At 41.7% G+C, this 15,744-nt stretch overlaps 1 protein-coding gene across 1 annotated transcript in view; it reads left to right on the top strand.

Moving 5' to 3' along the window:
• The window catches only part of LOC124038742 (metal transporter CNNM4-like), a 34,671-nt gene that overhangs the window by 10,881 nt on the left and 8,046 nt on the right, over positions 1 to 15,744 (top strand). Inside the window, exons 6-9 of the mRNA XM_046354815.1 lie at positions 6,541 to 6,681; positions 6,884 to 7,053; positions 9,770 to 9,869; positions 15,487 to 15,635. Coding sequence (XP_046210771.1) covers positions 6,541 to 6,681; positions 6,884 to 7,053; positions 9,770 to 9,869; positions 15,487 to 15,635 — 560 coding nt within the window. The remainder of the gene's footprint in view (positions 1 to 6,540; positions 6,682 to 6,883; positions 7,054 to 9,769; positions 9,870 to 15,486; positions 15,636 to 15,744) is intronic.

Here is a 15,744-nt window from a genome sequence, read left to right as displayed (position 1 = left end):
AATAGGAAGCCTATTCTATATTTAATTTTGGATTGGAGATGCTTAATGTGAGCCTGGAAGGAGAGTTTAAAGTCTAAGCAGAAACCTAGGTATTTGTAGTTGTCCACATATTCAGTCAGAACTGTCCAGAGTAGTGATGCTGGACGGGAGGGCAGATGCGGGCAGCGATCGGTTGAAGAGCATGTATTTAGTTTTACTTGCATTTAAGAGCAGTTGGAGGCCACGGAAAGGAGAGTTGTATGGCATTGAAGCTCATCTGGAGGTTAGTTAACACAGTGTCCAAAGAAGGGTCAGAGGTATACAGAATGGTGTCGTCTGCGTAGAGGTGGATCAGAGAATCACCAGCAGAAAGAGCGACATCATTGATGTATACAGAGAAGAGAGTCGGCCCGAGAATTGAACCCTGTGGCACCCCCATAGAGACTGCCAGAGGTGCGGACAACAGGCCCTCCGATTTGACATACTGAACTCTATCAGAGAAGTAGTTGGTGAACCAGGCAAGGCAATCATTTGAGAAGCCAAGGCTGCTGAGTCTGCCGATATGAGTGTGGTGATTGACAGAGTCGAAAGCATTGGCCAGGTTGATGAATACGTCTGCATAGCAATGTCTCTTATCAATGGTAGTTATGATGTCGTTGTTTGTGACCTTGAACGTGGCTGAGGTGCACCCATGACCAGCTCTGAAACTAGATTGCATAGCAGAGAAGGTACGGTGGGATTCGAAATGGTTGGTAATCTGTTTGTTAACTTGGCTTTCAAAGACATTAGAAAGGCAGGGTATGATAGATATAGCAGTTTGGGTCTAAAGTGTCATCCCCTTTGAAGAGGGGGGTGACCACGGCATCTTTCCAATCTTTGGAAATCTCAGACAGTACGAAAGAGAGGTTGAACAGGCTCGTAATAGGGGTTGCAACAATTTCGGCAGATAATTTTAGGAAGAGAGAGTCCAGATTGTTTAGCCCGGCTGATTTGTAGGGGTCCTGATTTTACAGCAATTTCAGAACATCAGCTATTTGGATTTGGGTGAAGGAGAAATGGGAGAGGCTTGGGCGAGTTGCTGTGGGGGGTGCAGGGCTGTTGACCGGGGTAGGGGTAGCCAGGTGGAAAGCATGGCCAGCTGTAGAAAAATGCTTATTGAAATTCTCAATTATTGTGGATTTATCAGTGGTGACAGTGTTTCCTAGCCTCAGTGCAGTGGTCAGCTGGGAGGAGGTGCTCTTATTGTCCATGGACTTTACAGTGTCCCAGAACATTTTTGAGTTTGTGCTAGAGGATGCAAATTTCTCCTTTAACCTGTTGATCCTACCCCCTACTTTTTCGAACATTCTGTTAAAAATCACGCAACATTTCAGCGCCCTGCTACTCATGCCAGGAATATAGTATATGCATATGATTAGTATGTGTGGATAGAAAACACTCAGACGTTTCTAAAACTGGTTAAATCACGGCTGTGACTATAACAGAACGTGCGTTTCATCGAAAAGCGCAGGAAAATCTGATCACTGAAAATTGGAAAATATATCAATGCGCCACTTGAATGTATTGTTGAATGGAAACCACATTACCTGGAGCCGAGATTGCAATTCCTACAGCTTCCACACGATGTCACCAGTCTTGTCAATTGCCTAGGCTTTGTTTCTTGGTCAAAAGAACAAGAGACAGCTCATTTCTTCCGGTCTCCGACCGGATGTTTTGGAATAGAAATTTCTGAACATGATTTGAAGACGTGAAGCTATTGAATATACATCTCCCCGTGATCAATTTGATAGATTATTAACGTTTACTAATACCTAAAGTTGCATTACAAAAGTTTTTCGAAGTGTTTTGTGAAAGTTTATTGTCGACTTTTTTAATTTAAAAAAATTACGTTGCGTTATAAAACGCAGTTTTTTCCTTGCTCACACAGTCTTCATAGATCAATATCTAGGCTATATATGGACCGATTTAATCGGAAAAAAAGACCCAATAGTGATGTTTATGGGACATCTAGGAGTGCCAACAAAGAAGATCGTCAAAGGTAATGAATGTTTTATATTTTATTTCTGCGTTTTGTGTAGCGCCGACAATGCTAATTATTTTGTTTACGTCCCCTGCGGGTCTTTTGGGGTGTTGCATGCTATCAGATAATAGCTTCTCATGCTTTCGCCGAAAAGCATTTTAAAAATCTGACTTGTTGGCTGAATTCACAACGAGTGTAGCTTTAATTCAGTACCCTGCATGTGTGTTTTAATGAACGTTTGAGTTTTAACGAGTGCTATTAGCATTTAGCGTAGCGCATTTGCATTTCCCGATGTCTAGATGGGACGCCTGCGTGTCGGGTCGACCTAAGAGGTTAAAAAGCTATAAGCTTTCCTAACTGCCTGTGTATATTGGTTCCTAACTTCCCTGAAAAGGTGCATATCACGGGGGCTATTCGATGCTAATGCAGAACGCCACACAACTGTGCTGCTCTAGGGCAGTCAGGTCTGGAGAAAACCAAGGGCTATATCTGTTCCTGGTTCAATTTTTTTTTGAATTGGGCATGCTTTTTAAGATGGTGAGAAGTGCACTTTTAAAGAATATCCAGGCATCCTCCACTGACAGGATGAGGTCAATATCCTTCCTGGATACCCGGGCCAGGTCGATAAGAAAGGCCTGCTCACTGAAGTGTTTTAGGGAGCGTTTGACAGTGATGAGGAGTGGTCATTTGACCGTTGACCCATTACGGATGTAGGTAATGAGGCAGTGATCACTGAGATCTGGGTTGAAGACAGCAGAGGTGTATTTGGAGGGGGAGTTAGTTAGGATGATATCTATGAGGGTGCCCGTGTTTACGGATTTGGGGTTGTACCTGGTGGGTTCATTCTTCATTTGTGTGTGATCGAGGGCACCAAACTTAGACTGTAGGATGGCTGGGATGTTAAGCATGTCCCAGTTTAGGTCACCTAGCAGCACAAGCTCTGAAGATAGATGGGGGGCAATCAAATCACATATGGTGTCGAGGGCACAGCTGGGGGTAGAGGGTGGTCTATAGCAAGCGGCAACGGTTGAGAGACTTGTTTCTTGAAAGGTGGATTTTAAAAGTCGAAGCTCGAAATGTTTGGGTACAGACCTGGATAGTAAGACAGAACTCTGCAGGCTATCGCTGCAGTAGATTGCAACACCGCCCCCTTTGGCAGTTCTGTCTTGTCGGGAAATGTTATAGTTAGGGATGGAAATTTCAGGCGTTTTGGTGGTCTTCCTAAGCCAGGATTCAGACAAGGCTAAGACATCTGGGTTGGCATAGTGTGCTAAAGCAGTGAATAAAACAAACTTAGGGAGGATGGCTTCTAATTTTAACATGCATGACACCAAGGCTTTTACGGTTACAGAAGTCAACAAATGAGAGCACCTGGGGAATAGGAGTGGAGCTAGGCACTGCAGGGCCTGGATTAACCTCTACACTGCTAGAGGAACAGAGGAGGAGTAGGATAAGGGTACGGCTAAAGGCTATAAGAACTGGACGTCTAGTACGTTCAGAATAGAGAGTAAAAGGAGCAGGTTTCTGGGCGCAATAGAGTAGATTCAAGGCATAATGTACAGACAAAGGTATGGTAGGATGTGAGTACATTGGAGGTAAACCTAGGCATTGAGTAATGATGAGAGAGATATTGTCTCTAGAAACGTTTAAACCAGGTGATGTCACCGCATATGTGGGAGGTGGATTTAAATGGTTGGTTAACTTTTTAGGGATGGGGGCAGTATTTGGAAGTTTGGATGACTGAGGTGCCCAAAGTAAACTGCCTGTTACTCAGGCACAGAAGCTAGGATATGCGTATGCATGGTAGTATTGGATAGAAAACACTAAAGTTTCTAAAACTGTTAAAATAATGTATGTGAGTATAACAGAACAAATTTGGCAGGTGAAACCCTGAGGACAATCCATCCAGGAAAATTATTTTTTGAGGTCATTCGAATTTCCAATGCTTTGCTATGGGAAAGCTGAATTATTAGGACCCAGATTGCAGTTCCTATGGTTCCCCTAGACGTCAACAGTCTTTAGAAATTGTTCAATGTTTATTTATTTTTTAAATGAAGAAGTAGTCGTATTCTTTCTAAGTGTCACTCAGATGGACTCTAGTCTTTTGGTGCGTGTGAATGACTGCGCGCTCCTCGTTGTTTTTCTCCGGTATTGGAAACAGTTTATTCGGTCTAAAATTTTAATGATTATTTACATATTAGGGTACCTGAGGTTGGATTAGAAACATTGTTTGAAATGTTTGAACCAAGTTTACAGGTTACATTTTACATTCCTTTGTAGGCATGTTGGGCGAGTTGGAACAGGTGTATTTCTGAATCAAACGCACCAAATAAACACAAAAAATTGGGATATAAAGAAGGACTTTATCGAACAAAACAACCATTCATTGTGTAACTGGGACATTTGGGATTGCAAAAAGATGAAAATCTTCAAAGGTAAGCATTTTATTTTATCACTATTTCTGACTTTCGTGATGCATCTGCTTGGTTGGAAAATGATTGTGACGCGCTCCGGTGAGGGCGCGACTTGGTTATTCATCTCTGGTATTGAATATACTATTTTCAGTCTTAAATGTTATCATTTATTTACATATTAGGGTACCTGAGGATTGATTAGGAATGTTGCTTGACATGTTTGGACCAAGTTTATTGGTAACGTTTGGGATTAATTTTGTATGCATTGTGAACGAGGGGAAACAAAAGAAGCTCGCCAAATAAACATACTTTTTGGGGGATATAAAGAAGGACTTTATCAAACAAAAGGACCATTTGTTATGTAACAGGGGACCCCTGTGATTGCAACCAGATGAAGATCTTCAAAGGTAAAGGATTTATTTTATCGCTATTTCTGATGCATCTGCTTGGTTGGAAAATGTTTTTAATGCTTTTGTATGCATGTCGCTGTCCTTAGATAATCACATGGTGTGCTTTCACCGTAAAGCCTTTTTTAGATCTGACAACACGGCTGGATTAACAAGAAGTTTATCTTTTAAGTGATGTATGACACTTGTATTTTCATTAATGTTTAATATTATGATTTCTGTCATTTGAATTTGGCACTCTGCAATTTCACCGGACGTTGTCAAGATGGGTTGCTTGAGGCACGCAGGGCTTGAGGCTTTACAGTGAAATTAGACAATAATCACTAACCAGTAATGGACAAGGCATATTGATATTAGGGAGAAGCGTGCATAGCCGAGTGATCATAGGGGTCCAGTGCGAGGTTGGGCTGGCTGGAGACACAGCGATTCAGACAGCTAGCATGCTAGCATAAGGGCCTTAGAGGGACGTCGCGACAGAGGAAAGTCTGTTTTAGCCTCCTCGTGCGGTGACGTTGATAGAACCGTCGTGATGGATTAGTAGGGATCCGAGTAGCAGAGAGGTCCAAGTCCAATTGGCAAAATGGGTATAGTGGCCCAAGAAATTAGCCGATGGATCTATTCAGCTAACAGTCCAATATGCTCTAGACAGCTAGCGGGTCGCGGCAAGCAGGCTAGCAGATGGGCCTTCAGGGGACGTCACGACGGAGGGGCCTGTTGGAGAAAAAAAACTTGGGCAGATTACCAATGCAAAAATATAAAATATGCACATGCTAATAGCTGCGTAAATCGGACACCGGACTTCATTCGTACATTAGACCAGTCATCACAATGCTGTGTGTATCGGACACCGGACTTCATTCGTACATTAGACCAATCATCAGAACAGGGTGTATCGGACGCCGGACTTCATTCGTACATTAGACCAATCATCACAATGCTGTGTGTATCGGACACCAGACTTCATTCGTACATTAGACCAGTCATCACAACAGGGTGTATCGGACGCCGGACTTCATTCGTACATTAGACCAGTCATCACAACAGGGTGTATCGGACACCGGACTTCATTCGTACATTAGACCAGTCATCACAACAGGGTGTATCGGACACCGGACTTCATTCGTACATTAGACCAGTCATCACAACAGGGTGTATCGGACACCAGACTTCATTCGTACATTAGACCAGTCATCACAATGCTGTGTGTATCGGACACCAGACTTCATTCGTACATTAGACCAGTCATCACAATGCTGTGTGTATCGGACACCAGACTTCATTCGTACATTAGACCAGCCATCACAACGCTGTGTGTCTCGCTGTGTGTGTTGGACACCGGACTTCAATTGTACATTCGACCAATCATCACAATGCTGTGTGTGTGTGTGTGCTTGTGCATGTGTGTGTGTATGTATGTTAAACATAGCACAGTGCAGCTAATCTCAGGGACTGCACAGCAGGCCTCAGTATAACACCAGCTGTTCATACTGAAGCCTTACTATTTAACACAATCTGAACATCATATTACCAGTCCAATCGAAGGCTATTCATCAAACTCCCCAGATGAGGGATTGTTTGATTAAAATCAGATTAGTTGGGGGTGTATATGTTTTCTTCAGATGTTTCTGGAACACTATGAGAAATAACTGTGTAAGTAACAAATAAAACATGTAATTGATTGATGGATGGTTAATTGGTTAATTGCTTAATGGTTCCCTAGTTGATAAGAGGACTAAGAGGCGCGTGTCTCACCATGAGAGGAAGCAACACGACTTCTCCATCTTTAACCTGACAGAGAACGAAATGAAGGTGAAGATGTCTCCTCAACTGCTGCTTGCTACACACCGCTTCCTGGCCACAGGTAGGACCTCTGTGTGGAGGGATGTGTTTGTGTGTGTGTCCGTGCATCTGTGCGTGCACTCACGCGTTACAATCTTTTCTATTCACCCACTCTTTCTTTCTTTCTTTCTTTCTTTTTTCTTTCTTTCTTTCTTTCTTTCTTTCTTTCTTTCTTTCTTTCTTTCTTTCTTTCTTTCTTTCTTTCTTTCTTTCTCTCTTTCTAGAAGTGGAGCCCTTCAGGCCATGTCATCTCTCAGAGAAGATTCTCCTTCGTCTGATCAAACACCCCAGTGTCGTTCAGGAACTAAAGTTTGACAGAAAGAACAAACAAGCACCACAGCACTTCCTGTATATGAGGAACAAACCTGTTGACTACTTTGTCCTGGTTCTACAGGTACACACCATAGACACTGATACTACACTGTCCTGGTTCTACAGATACACACCATAGACACTGATACTACACTGTCCTGGATCTACAGATACACACCATAGACACTGATACTACACTGTCCTGGATCTACAGATACACGCCATAGACACTAATACTACACTGTCCTGGTTCTACAGATACACACCATAGACACTGATACTACACTGTTCTGGATCTACAGATACACACCATAGACACTGATACTACACTGTCCTGGATCTACAGATACACACCATAGACACTGATACTACACTGTTCTGGATCTACAGATACACACCATAGACACTGATACTACACTGTTCTGGATCTACAGATACACACCATAGACACTGATACTACACTGTCCTGGATCTACAGATACACACCATAGACACTGATACTACACTGTTCTGGATCTACAGATACACACCATAGACACTGATACTACACTGTCCTGGATCTACAGATACACACCATAGACACTGATACTACACTGTCCTGGATCTACAGATACACACCATAGACACTGATACTACACTGTTCTGGATCTACAGATACACACCATAGACACTGATACTACACTGTTCTGGATCTACAGATACACACCATAGACACTGATACTACACTGTCCTGGATCTACAGATACACACCATAGACACATATACTACACTGTTCTGGATCTACAGATACACACCATAGACACTGATACTACACTGTCCTGGATCTACAGATACACACCATAGACACTGATACTACACTGTCCTGGATCTACAGATACACACCATAGACACTGATACTACACTGTTCTGGATCTACAGATACACACCATAGACACTGATACTACACTGTCCTGGATCTACAGATACACACCATAGACACTGATACTAGACTGTTCTGGATCTACAGATACACACCATAGACACTGATACTACACTGTCCTGGATCTACAGATACACACCATAGACACTGATACTACACTGTCCTGGATCTACAGATACACACCATAGACACTGATACTACACTGTTGGATCTGTTCTGGATCTACAGATACACACCATAGACACTGATACTACACTGTTCTGGATCTACAGATACACACCATAGACACTGATACTACACTGTTCTGGATCTACAGATACACACCATAGACAATGATACTACACTGTTCTGGATCTACAGATACACACCATAGACACTGATACTACACTGTCCTGGATCTACAGATACACACCATAGACACTGATACTACACTGTCCTGGATCTACAGATACACACCATAGACACTGGATACAGACACTGTTCTGGATCTACAGATACACACCATAGACACTGATACTACACTGTCCTGGATCTACAGATACACACCATAGACACTGATACTACACTGTCCTGGATCTACAGATACACACCATAGACACTGATACTACACTGTTCTGGATCTACAGATACACACCATAGACACTGATACTACACTGTCCTGGATCTACAGATACACACCATAGACACTGATACTACACTGTTCTGGATCTACAGATACACACCATAGACACTGATACTACACTGTCCTGGATCTACAGATACACACCATAGACACAGATACTACACTGTCCTGGATCTACAGATACACACCATAGACACTGATACTACACTGTTCTGGATCTACAGATACACACCATAGACACTGATACTACACTGTTCTGGATCTACAGATACACACCATAGACACTGATACTACACTGTTCTGGATCTACAGATACACACCATAGACACTGATACTACACTGTCCTGGATCTACAGATACACACCATAGACACTGATACTACACTGTCCTGGATCTACAGATACACACCATAGACACTGATACTACACTGTCCTGGATCTACAGATACACACCATAGACACTGATACTACACTGTTCTGGATCTACAGATACACACCATAGACACTGATACTACACTGTCCTGGATCTACAGATACACACCATAGACACTGATACTACACTGTTCTGGATCTACAGATACACACCATAGACACTGATACTACACTGTCCTGGATCTACAGATACACACCATAGACACAGATACTACACTGTTCTGGATCTACAGATACACACCATAGACACTGATACTACACTGTCCTGGATCTACAGATACACACCATAGACACTGATACTACACTGTCCTGGATCTACAGATACACACCATAGACACTGATACTACACTGTCCTGGATCAACAGATACACACCATAGACACTGATACTACACTGTCCTGGATCTACAGATACACACCATAGACACTGATACTACACTGTTCTGGATCTACAGATACACACCATAGACACTGATACTACACTGTCCTGGATCTACAGATACACACTATAGACACTGATACTACACTGTTCTGGATCTACAGATACACACCATAGACACTGATACTACACTGTTCTGGATCAACAGATACACACCATAGACACTGATACTACACTGTTCTGGATCAACAGATACACACCATAGACACTGATACTACACTGTCCTGGATCTACAGATACACACCATAGACACTGATACTACACTGTCCTGGTTCTACAGATACACAGCTAGGGTTGGAAAACTACTGGTTATTTTTAAAAGTTATGTAATTGGAAATCTATGGAAACTTTGGTGTTTAGTAGTCTGTCTGTGTGTTATGTCATTGCAGGGTAAAGTGGAGGTGGAGATTGGCAAGGAGGCTCTTCGTTTTGAGAACGGAGCTTTCTCCTACTATGGCATGCCAGCCCTCATACCACCACTACCTATAGGTAAATAACCCACGTCCCTAACGACACACAATGGGATATTAACGGGTGTTAGTGATTATGATGTTGTTGATGATAATGATGATGGTGATGATGATGGTGATGAAGAGGATTTATTGTACTCGAAAAAATACATTCTTACCCCAGCTTTCCCTGTTCTAAATGCTACACTGCTTTTCTGTGTTACAGTGCATTCAGAAAGTCTTCACACCCCTCCACCTTTTCCACATTCCACACAGCCTGAATTTAAAATGGATTAGATTGAGATTTTGTGTCACTGGCCTACACACAATACCCCATAATGTCAAAGTGGAATTATGTTTTTAGACCTTTTAACAAATTAATGAAATATGAAAAGTTTAAATGTCTTGGCAATGTTCCCTCTGAACTGTGCGTGCGCAGAAATATCAGCCCACAGAGAGATAGACGAGATTGAACTTCACTCAACTTTCTAGAGCAGTGGTCACCAACCTGTCAATCGCGAATGACTCGTCGATCTCCAAGGAATTTCTAGTCAATCGCCAAATATTTCTGTTAAAAAAACAACGATAAAGTCTTGGGTGAACTGCTGCCATTTTTAACTATTTAATGTATCTGAAGGTAAACTCTGCCTTCCCAGCAGGCCCAAAGAGCAAATCAAGTGCACTATAGGCCTACCGCTGGCCAATCAGACAGCTCAGATTAACGTGTCCGCAGTAAGGTAGCAGGCATACAAGAAAGCTACAGTGAAGTAGATACGGTGAGATTTCAAAACGTTTAAAACCATGACTAGAGAGAGAGACTGTCAACGAATACAGCAAAGATAAGTTCTTACTCAGCACTGTCAACACTGTGTTCAACACTTTTATAAGCCATAAAATGTGTTTTCTTCCTATTTCCACTCAGCGCTACAACAAGCACTGCAGCAGTAATGTATGAGTAGGAAAGTGTATCTATAGGCTTGCGTTGTTGTTATTATTATCAAGGAATATTTCACTTTCTCTGTTCATAGGAGTAACAACATGAATTTGTGCATGAGGCAGAAATAATGTGGTGCAACTCAAGTTTCGCCATCAGCTGGGAGACGGGGTCCTTTTTGGTCAGTGTCAGTGGAGGAAAGGGAGAGCGGAGGGATGTTTAGAGATGGACCCTCAGTCTGCTGCTCTCTCCTTCCACTGAAACTGACCATCACTATCAGCCCAGTAAAATAAAAAGCAAATTATTTAAATGTATGCCCACTCAGTTGTACTTCACAAGTAATACAACAACAGATCTATTACCAGTGTGATCATATAGCCTACCTAAATATAACTTTTTTAAATGTCCCGAACAACAATGTATTGGCAGTGCAGTTCAAGCAAAGCCGATATGCAGTGGTAATGTATTGGGCCTATAGCTTACTGCACAAACCTCATTGCTACAATACTGTTTTTAATTGTTGTATAGGCTTATGTTTTTTAAGTCACGTTAAAAAAACATCTGAGCGATAGATCTCGGCTTGCATTGATCTTGATTCAGAAAAGGTTGGTGAACACTGTTCTAGAGTTGTCCCTGTTAACACTATCAATATTTCCCTTTACTGTGGCAATTGTGATTGAATCAACGCAATATTAGCCACTTTCAACGCAGCATACCGAAACAAAACGAACTATGTAAAATATTTTATTGTAGGCAGAACACATCGGAGTAGGATTGTATTGCATTGACACGCACTACTCAGCCCATATTCTACACAGACCGGTGCGGCAAAAATAATCAGAGCTGCAGTAGGCCGATATGCAAATAGACCATTGCCATATATGGATATACACCATTTACGTCGAACTGGACTGTGTTTACAGCATGAGCGGTCGTGAATAGATGCCCTTGTTTTGAGATCAAAGTAAAGTGGTTTCTTGCATCAAACAACACAACAAGATTTTCAGTCACCTCCTTGTCTGAAGGACAAGTGGATAAACAGGTTAATGTCAAGCACTGCATGTTGTTTTTTTCAAAGGCCTACATTGAACACGACACATTGGCTGCTACTGTAGGCTGAATGATAGAACAGCTATTTCCTTGTTAAAATGTTATGGGATGCATTTTCTCCATTTTGTTGATGGTAGGCCACTCTGGTAGGCCTACAGTGCATTCGGAAAGTATTCAGGCCCGTTCACTTTTTCCACATTTTGTTACGATACAGCCTTTGATTCAAATTGATTCAATTACATTTTTTTCTTATCAATCTACACACAATATCCCAAAATGACGAAGCAAAAACAGTTTTTCAGAAATGTTAGCAAATGTATTAAAAATACCTTATTTACATAAATATTCAGACCTTTTACTATGAGACTCGAAATTCAGCTCAGGTGCATCCTGTTTCCATTGATCATCCATTGATATGTTTCTACAACTTGATTGGATTCCAGCTGTGGTAAATTCAACTAAATGGACATGATTTGGAAAGGCACACATCTGTCTATATAAGGTCCCACAGTTGACAGTGCATGCCAGAGCAAAAACCAAGCCATGAGGTTGAAGGAATTGTTTGATCTGGGGAAGTGTACCAAAACATTTCTGCAGCATTGAAGGTCCCCCAAGAACACAGTGGCCTCCATCATTCTTAAATGGAATAAGTTTGAAACCACCAACACTCTTCCTAGAGCTGGACATCCGACCAGACTGAGCAATCAGGGGAGAAGGGCCTTGGTCAGGGAGGTGACCAAGAACCCGATGGTCACTCAGACAGAGCTCCAGAGTTCCTCTGTTGGAGATGGAAGAACCTTCCAGAAGGACAACCGTCTCTGCAGCACTCCACCACTCAGGTCTTTATGGTTGAGCGGCCAGACGGAAGCCACTCCTCAGTAAAAGTGACATGACAGCCCACTTGGAGTTTGCCAAAAGGCATCTAAAGGACTCCCAGACCATGAGAAACAAGATTCTCTGGTCTCATGAAACCAAGATTGAACTCCTTGGCCTGAGTGTCACATCTGGAGTAAACCAGGCACCACTCATCACCTGGCCAAAACCATCCCTACGGTGAAGCATGGTGGTGGCAGCATCATGCAGCAAAATGTTTTTCAGCGGCAGCGACTGGGAGACTAGTCAGGATCGGGGGAAAGATGAACGAAGCAAAGTACAGAGAGATCCTTGATGTGAACCTGCTCCAGAGCGCTCAGGACATCAGACTGGGGGCGAAGATTCACCTTCCAATAGGACAATGACCCTAAGCACACAGCCAAGACAACAGAGGAGTGGCAATGCAGGACTGGTTTGGGACACGTTTCTGAATGTCCTTGAGTGGCCAGAGCCCGGATTTTAACCCGATCGAACATCTCTGAAAATAACAGTGCAGTGATGCTCCCCATCCAACCTGACAGATCTTGAGAGGATCTGCAAAGCAGAATGGGAGGAACTCCCCAAATACAGGTGTGCCAAACTTGTAGCGTCATACCCAAGAAGACTCGAGGCTGTAATCGCTGCCAAAGGTTCTTCAACAAAGTACTGAGTAAAGGGTCTGAAAATGTAAATGTAAATGTTATTTTTCAGAAGTAAAAAAAAAAAAAAATTGTAAAAATGTCTAAAAACCTATTTTTGCTTTGTCAATTAGGCTATAACGTAACAAAATGTGGAAAAAATGAAGAGTTCTGAATACTTTCCGAATGAACCGTACATTACGATCAAATAGCCACAGTAACCTACAAAAACAATTTAGGGAACAGTCAATAAGTATTCAGCCTCTTTGTTATGGCAAGCCTAAAGGAGTAAATATTTGCATCAATACACCCAGTTACTACAAAGATACAGGCGTCTTTCCTAATTCAGTAGCAGGAGAGGAAGGAAACCGTTCAGGGATTTCACCATAAGGCCAATGGTGACTTTAAAACAGTTACATAATTTAATGGCTGTGATGGTAGAACAGAATGGCTCAACAAAATTGTAGTTACTCCACAATACTAACCTAAATGACAGAGTGAAAAAGAGGGAAGCCTGTACAGAATACAAATATTCAAAACATGTATCCTGTAAGGCACTAAAGTAATACTGCAGAAAAATGTGGCAAATAAATTAACGTTATGTACTGAATACAAAGCATTATGTTTGGGGCAAACCCAACACAACACATCACTGAGTACCCCTATTCATTTCAAGTATGGTGGTGGCTGCATCATGTTATGAGTGTGCTTTTCATCGGCAAGGACTAGGGAGTTTTTTAGGATAAAAATAAACAGAATAGATCTAAGCCCAGGCAAAATCTTAGAGGAAAACCTGGTTCAGTCTGCTCTCCAAAAGACACGGGAAGACAAATCCACCTTTCAGCAGGACAATAACCTAACACAAAGCCAACTATAGCCTGGAGTTGCTTACCAAGATGACATTGTATGTTCCTGAGTGGCAAATCTATGGCAAGACTGGAAAATGGCTGTCTAAACATTCTGTTTCTTTTTATCCTAAAAAACTCCCTAGTCCTTGCCGATGACAAGCATACTCATAACATGATGCAGCCACCACCATACTTGAAGAATAAAAAAAAATAAGGTGCCAATATTGTACAATCCAGTGCAAAGTTCTTAAAGACTTACCCAGAAGAGACTCACAGCTGTAATCACTGCCAAAGGTGATTTTAACATGTATTGACTCAGGGGGTTGAACACTTATCTAATCAAAATATATTAGTGTGGAAAAAGTAAAGGACTGTGAATACTTTCTAAAGGCACTGTATGTGTGTGCAAAATCCACTATTAATTTTCTTTTGAATCTGTGGGAGAAGCTGCAGTGGAAACTATGTAACTCCAGCAATTAAAGCTGTTTAAAGAAAATTGTTTAGTGGAAAGACATGTCCTGACCTGTGTGATATAACACACTGATAAGCAGACACAAGAGGACCAGCCCAGTGACGTGCACGTGAGCGAGCGTTTGTGTGTGTGTGTGTGTGTGTGTATTTCAGCGGTGGGCAGCATTTTTTGGTTATTGGGTCATATCGTGATTTTGAAATTCAACACAGAGTTTTTGGGGACTGATTTATTTGTCAAAATCAGGGTTGGGGAATAACTGTTTACATGGAATCAGTTACATGTTATCTGACTACAAACAAATGTAGCTGAAATCAGTTACGTATGTTACCCGCAGAAATACTGTAATGAGGTTACAGATACTTCTGAAAAACTAGATGATTACTTCCTGGATTACTTCTGAAAGGATATTTGCAAGAAGAAAAAATAATTATGACACCTTTCTGTTTTTCTCAATGACATTCAATTCAGCATTGAAAAATGGCGCAAGTTCAAGTATCCACCTGAGCGAGTCTGACCACAAGTCAGAGACCACTATGATGACACAACAAATGTGTTTGATAGATAATTTTGGGGGAAAATAAGGGGAAAATAATCAGATTACGTTACTGAGTTTGGGTAATCCAAAAGTTACGTTACTGATAAAAATGTTGTACAGGTAACTAGTAACTGTAACAGATTACATTTAGAAAGTAATCTACCCAACCCGAGTAAAAATCTATTTGTGGGCCAGAAAAAGGGCAGTTTTTTATCATTTCTAAATACTTTCTATCTAGTTTTAGACACTCAAGTGTGGTCTGGAGCATTTTTGTTACCCAAAATAATCATCAGAAACAGGGACAGAATCTAATCAAACTCATCTCCAGTCAACAGGTTTGGTTCTGGTAGCAGTGGGTTGAACCAGTCAGAGTCTGTCTTATCAGGAGGCAGTTTGGGTCAGCTGAGTATAGGAGGGGGAGGAGTCTACCTACCTGACTTCTCTGTCAGACAACTCACTGACCTACAGATTATAAAGGTATACACCCACACACACATACACACACACATTTAAAATACCCCTAAACTCCTAACTACCCAGATCCCATACCGCTACTAATTTCCATTTCCCTTTGAAATGTCTTAAT

This window comes from Oncorhynchus gorbuscha, linkage group LG06 (genome assembly GCF_021184085.1).
Source record: "Oncorhynchus gorbuscha isolate QuinsamMale2020 ecotype Even-year linkage group LG06, OgorEven_v1.0, whole genome shotgun sequence".
NCBI classification, from domain to species: domain Eukaryota; kingdom Metazoa; phylum Chordata; class Actinopteri; order Salmoniformes; family Salmonidae; genus Oncorhynchus; species Oncorhynchus gorbuscha.
Note: the sequence above shows the minus strand (reverse complement) of the source record. Positions and strands in the feature narration are given on the sequence as shown.